General features: G+C 59.3%; 1 protein-coding gene across 1 annotated transcript in view; it reads left to right on the top strand.

The window, feature by feature from the left end:
- Positions 1-2,372: 2,372 nt before the first annotated feature.
- Positions 2,373-6,000, top strand: part of RALGDS (ral guanine nucleotide dissociation stimulator) — a 42,871-nt gene continuing 39,243 nt past the window's right edge. Inside the window, exon 1 of the mRNA XM_081066869.1 lies at positions 2,373-2,686. Within this exon, the coding sequence (XP_080922995.1) occupies positions 2,669-2,686 (18 nt within the window). The 5' untranslated portion in view covers positions 2,373-2,668. The remainder of the gene's footprint in view (positions 2,687-6,000) is intronic.

The raw sequence follows: 6,000 nt of genomic DNA, 5'->3' as shown, positions 1-6,000 counted from the left end.
ATCCGAGTGTCTGTGCTGCAGCCACAGGGGACACAGGCAGCCTGGGTTTCAAATGCAGTCAACTTGTGGGATGGGGCACGGCAGAGTTTTCCAGAAAACCTAGGCTAAAGCTGTCTGCTGCAATAGATGGGATTTCGTCCCATTTCTCCTGGGAGACTGGGTAAAGTGGCATCGTGCTGCCGGACATGGCGTCCTCCCAGCTGAGTCAAGGGAGAGCAGAGCCCATCAGCTGGACGTCCTGTGGGCCTTCATTCCCTGGGCATATAACAAATATGTCTGCCAGCCCTCCTGCATCCGGTCAGCTTCAGCCCTCTGAGGCCACTGCTGGCTGTGCCTTAGGCCCAGAATTAGAGGACCTGCAAGGGCAGCGTCACCAGTGTGGTCCCAGAGTGACTTCAGAGCCCCACGGTGATTCTGTCCCCCGGTGTGGGTTCAGGGTGTGGTGGCCCAGTGCCCCCTCCCCTGGGAGCAGCAGCATTTTTGCCACAGAGAGGAGAGGTGGAAGGCAGGGAGGGGTGCACTCTGTGGCCATATCAGGATGAGCACCCACCCACCTGGCCACCCCTGGCAGAGCTGGGTGCCACCCCCACGCCCGCTCTTCCTGCAACATGTGGTTTAGCTGGTGACCACAAGGGTGGGGCAGACTGAGTGACCAGTGTGAGGACATAGCCTGGGCTCGAGAGGGTGCTTCCTGGGCAAAGGGACCTCTGCGTCCCCAGTGGGCGGTCAGGGCCTGGCCCAGGAGGGGAAGCCTCTGGAGCAGGGATATGCTGAAGGAGCAGCCCTGCCTCTAAGGAGCTTCCAGGTTGGAGCAGCAAGAGACCCCTTGATATGGTGACCAGGGAGAGCCTCAGGAGGAGGTGGTCCTGTGTCAGCCTTACAGGGGAGAAGGGAGCCCCCGCCTCTCTCTCAGCCCAGCTTTGGGCCCAGAGTCTTCTAGACCCAGTTGATGAGCCTTCTCAACCTTGACCCAAGCCCTTGGGGACTATAGCTGACCCTGGTCCCCATCCTAAGGTGTAGCCCTCAGATGTAAGTTGAGTGGGTGGCAGAACCCAACTCCTGGAACCAAACCAGCGTCCAGGCTACTTCCCTTAAAAGGAGCTGAGGGCCGGGGCCAAAGATGCTCCATGGGTGGGAAGAAGTAAGGGGTGGGGGTGGGGGAACTAGTCTGACCCAGGGGAGGGAGGTGGAAGTGCCTGGAGACAATTCCAGCAGCCCTCAGCCCGTCTGATGGGATCACATCTGAGCTATGGGCACCAGTCTTGCCAGGGAAGATCAGTTTTGGGGGCTCCAAAGTTTTTTTAAATTGAAGAGTTACTTTAATAGACAAAATCATAAATACAAGGCTAGGCTCAGAGGCCACCTCCTTGGGCTCCAAGCACAGCCTTTGGGATTACACTGACCTGGGTTCAAAGCCACAGTGGGGCCACATCACAGCCCTGTGACAGGCAAGCTCATGTGGTGACTCTCAGAGCCTCAGCTCCTCCAATGGGGTCAGTGACCCTAGGAGGGTGTGTTGGGGACTCAAGCAGGGAGATGAAGGCACCTAAAGTGCTTGGACTCAGGAGGTCACCCGGCCGGGGAGCCCCAACACAGGACAAGGCCTCTGATGGTCAGTGTAGGGCTCGGATGGTGAAGAGCAACGATTCTGAGTCCCCTGTTCACAGCTGGACTTGGTCACTCAGAGCTGAGTGGCCTTGAGTGCTGAGGCCACTGCTCATCAATAAAGTGGGGCGAAAGCACTGAATGCCAAAGGGGCTCACTAATAACAACTACACCTAACGTTTGCCCATTCGGGTGATGGGATCCCCTCCTCCATGGGCTCCCTCCAGCCAGGGCTGCAGCCAGGGACAGGCTGGACCGGGGGTCCTGCCAGAAAGAAAAGGGTGGGGGGCGTGTAGAGGAAAGGCAGAAGGGGCAGCCTGACTTTCCTGCATACATTCGGGTGTGTACTGCTGCTTCCAGGTCCCCCTGAGCCCAGCCATCCACTCAGCTGCCCCTACAGGTGGCATATGGGTACTAGGACGAAAGGATGGGGGTGTATAGGCCATGACTCCGCTGTCTCCAGGTCTCCACGCCCGCACGGCCCAGCACCCGGCCAACTCCGCCTGGTTGGGTTTGGGGTGGGTCCTAGGGGGCGTAGGAGACACACAGCAGGTGGTGAGGTCTTGAGACCTTTGGGACCTGCCTCACGCCGAGTCCTTGGTGCGCTGCACGCGCGCGCAGCAAGGCGGGGCTCACGTGCACGCACTGTCCGCGGGAACGCGCAAGCCCGTGTGCGCGCCCGACCGTGGATAAGAGGCCCATCACGTCCGCCCGCGGGAGGGAGGCTGGTGCGCGCCCCCGGGCTCGCGCTGTGGGGCCCGCCTCTCACACCTGCGGCGGGCGGGGGTGGGGCGGGGCCGCAGCTGACCCCGCCCACCCGGCCGGAGCCCGGGAGCCCCGGCGAAACCGAGCAGCGGGGCCCGAGCGGCTGGCGGCGCGGCGCAGACAATGGGAGCGGCGCGGGAGGCGGGGGCCCTGGAGCCCCGGGCCAGGCGGGGACAGGAGGCCGCGCCATGAACCCCGCTGCCGGGCGCCCCCCTGTGCGGCGCGCGGGCCGAGGCGGGAGGCCTCTGCGAGCCCCGGACCCCGCCCTGGGGCCGGCGATGCGCTGCCAGGGCTGAGGATGATGGTAGATTGCCAGGTGAGTGCCACGCCGGGCCTGACCGCCCTCCCCGGCGTCGCGGGTGGAGGGAAGACCGCATGCACCCCGCCACACCCCATCCGGCGGGGAGGGAGCACGGCGGCGCGTCCACGCTCAGCGCGCGCTTACGCAGTTCCGCATTCAAACCCTCCTGGTACAATTGGGAAACTGAGGCCAAGAGAGAGGCAGAGACTGCTCACGAGGCGGGCAGAGTCCAGAAGAGTAGGGAAGGTTCCGGCCTCCTAAGCCAGCCTCAACTTCTCCCATGGGGTTTCTTTTGGGAATGAGAGCCCCTGAGACCCTGTCCACATCTTCCCTTATGGGGTCTGTCCTCTGGGCATCTCCACGCAGGCACACGATGGAGGTGACAGTGGGAAAGAAGAAAGAGGCAGGCGGCAGCTCAGCCATCAGGCTGGCGCATCCAGTCTCCTAGCAACATGCCGGGGTTCATAGCATGGGAGAGATGTCAGACTGATGGTCAGGGGTCCTCAAGGTCCCCAGGGGTCTCACTAGGCTGGGGCCATCCCCAGGGCTGCCTGGAGAGGACAGGGTCCGGCGTCTGCATCCTCCACTCTGGGCACCTGGAGCTAGGAGGAGACCCCCGCCCTAGTGTGGAGAGGGCTACAGGAGAGAAAGCCTCAGCCTATTCCTCTATAAACTGGGGTACATAGATGGTGTGACACCGAGGGTCCCACAGGCTCCTAGAAGAGTCCTTGTCCCTGGTTCTCCATCATGACCCACTGCTCTCCCAGTCCTTGGAAAATGCGTTCTGCTCCCTCGAGGTCCTTCTGAGCAGAGGGCAGCCTGTGGGTTTGTGGGTCTTGGGACCCGGGTAGTGCAGAACATGACAGAGCACTGGACCACTCGTCTGGGGACCAGGGACATTGTTCCCAGATATGTCCAGGGCTGGCTTCTTCTGGTCGCAGCATAAGTATCACCATGCAGGCCTCCTGGACCGCACCTAGGAGCCAGCCCTCCAGCACCTGCTTCATTTCCCTAGAGCACCCCGCCTGGTTGGGTTTGGGGTCTGGGGCCATCCTTGTTGGAACCTTGGGCTCCTCATTTGGAAGTGGGTCCTGAGTTATGCCCTGGCTGGAGTGAGGAGGCTTCGTGAATGAACTGGACATCAGGACAGTGGAGGAAAAGAGGGGAATGAGAGAGGCTTCTGAGTTCCCTGACTTCGCCGCTGGCTCGGCCAGGTCCTGTTCCTTTGCCCTTTGGTCGCGGGAGAGAGCCGCTGCCTTGACTACATCTAAACAAAGGTGTGTGTTTTGTTTTCTGGTTTTCCTGCTTGGGGCTGCAGTGCTGAGGATGACCACCAGGGGGTGGGCTGTGCCCACTGTGCTCAGTGGAGCAGCTGGAGCACAAAAGAGACACCCAGGGGTCATTTCGAGTGTCCCCCTGCCTCCATCCCAACATGTACCTTTTATTATTAACCTCCATGTCCACAACGTGAGACACTCAGAGGTGGGAGGGACACTGAGACCCTTTCCTTATTCATTCAGCTTCTGTGCCCCCTGCACTAACCCTGAGCAAGGGCCCTGCTAGGCCTGGGGGAGGTGCTGAAAGGACCCATGTGGTCCCTGCCCTCCAGGAGCTCACAGCCTGGAGGGGCAGGTGAAAGCAAATCCAAGTGGGGGAGAAGGGCAAGTGCTCTAGGGAAATGAAGCAGGTTCTGGAGAGAGGGCCCCTCAGTGGGGTCCATGAGGCCTACATGGTGACACTTGTGCTGCGACCAGCAGGACAAGAAGAACCTGCCCTGCACATGTCTCAGAACAGTGTTCGGTGTTGGTAGGGGGAGCTCCAGGTACAGAGACTCGGGGACAGAAGAGAATTTGGCTAGGAGGTGAGAAAGGAGCCAGGGTGGCTGGAGAAAGCAGGGGAGGAGGGAGGAAGTGAGGGAGCCAGGAGCACAGGGCCAGACCCGGCCTGGAGGGATGTGCAGGCTCTCTGTTGTGTGACAGTATTGCCCTAACTTAGCACTTACACCGTCTCTGTGACCGGGATCTCTCTCGGCTCAGCTGGGAGCCTCTGCTTTAAGGTCCCCCGGGAGGCTGGGGCTGTGGTCTCAACTGAGGCTCACCTGGGGCGGGGTCTGTCTCTGAGATCAATCACGGGTTATGGGCAGGATTCATGTGGGCAGTGGGTGGGCGAAGAGAGATATTCCAGATGAAGGTGTCCTGTTGTCAGAGTTGGTTCAAGGAAGTGCTATGCTGAAGAAAGGATGATAATTGGGCTGAGACCTGTGAGCACTCACCTGCCCTCCATCCTCGCTGCCCCAGGTCAAACCCTGCATCGTCAGCAGATTCCTGGGGGCTCTGCCCCGAATACTGGCGTGGCTGCACCTGGCCTGGATATCAGACGTGGGGGTGGGCCCAGTGGGCGTTGTATTCATTTCCTGGGGTTACTGTAACAAAGGACCGCAAAGTGGGTGGCTCAAAACGACATAATTTTATTCTCTCAGTTCTGGAAGCCAGAAGTCCAAAATCAAGGTGTCAGCAGCACCGTGCTCTCTCTGAAGGCTCTAAGAGAGGACCCTTCCTTGCCTCTTCCAGCTTCTAGTGGTTTCCTTAGCATTCCTTGTCTTTTAGATTCATCACTCCAAACTCTGCTCCCATCTTCACATGGCCTTCTCTGTGTGTCTGTGTACAATTTTCCTCTTCTTAAAAATATATCATTTGGTTTTGATTAGGACTCACCCTAATCCAGTATGACCTCATCTTACACCTTAACTTTTATTACATCTCCCAAGACCCTATATCCAAATAAGGTCTTATTCATAGGTGTTGAACCTCAACATACCTATTAGGGGTACACAATTCAACCCACCTCAGGGACACTGGAGTCTTTCTTCCCATGAAGGCCAGGTACCCAGGTGCCCACGGGTACAGGGGGAGCAGTTGGATTCTAAGGTAGTATTGGGACTTGCCCCTAGCTGGGGGTTGTGGGTGTGAATGGACCCTGGGGTTTGGGATCAGAGACATCCTGCTCCCCTGGTTTGCGTGTCCTGGCACAGCGCCAGCAGGTGGCGCTGTGACCTTGTGGCCAGGCCACTATTGCTTTGAGCAGCAGCAGCAGCGCAGACAAAGGTCTCACCTTCCAGTTGTGAGGAGATGACACTCAACTGTAAACAGACCAGGAGCACAGTCATTACAGCGGTGACATGCTGAGGAGGAAATCGAACAAGGCGGGGCCCCGAGGCAGTGACTAGGTGGCGACTTGGATGGGCAGCCAGACAGCCGGGCAGGGGCAGACCTGCTGCTGTCAGCAGTTCCCGCTTCCTTCTTTGCCTGCAAGCTGAGCTGGCCCTTCTC

The sequence above is a fragment of the Rhinolophus hipposideros genome, assembly GCF_964194185.1.
Source record: "Rhinolophus hipposideros genome assembly, chromosome: 11".
NCBI classification, from domain to species: Eukaryota; Metazoa; Chordata; class Mammalia; order Chiroptera; family Rhinolophidae; genus Rhinolophus; species Rhinolophus hipposideros.
The sequence above is the reverse complement of the archived record's forward strand: the minus strand, read 5'-3'. Positions and strand labels throughout refer to the sequence as shown.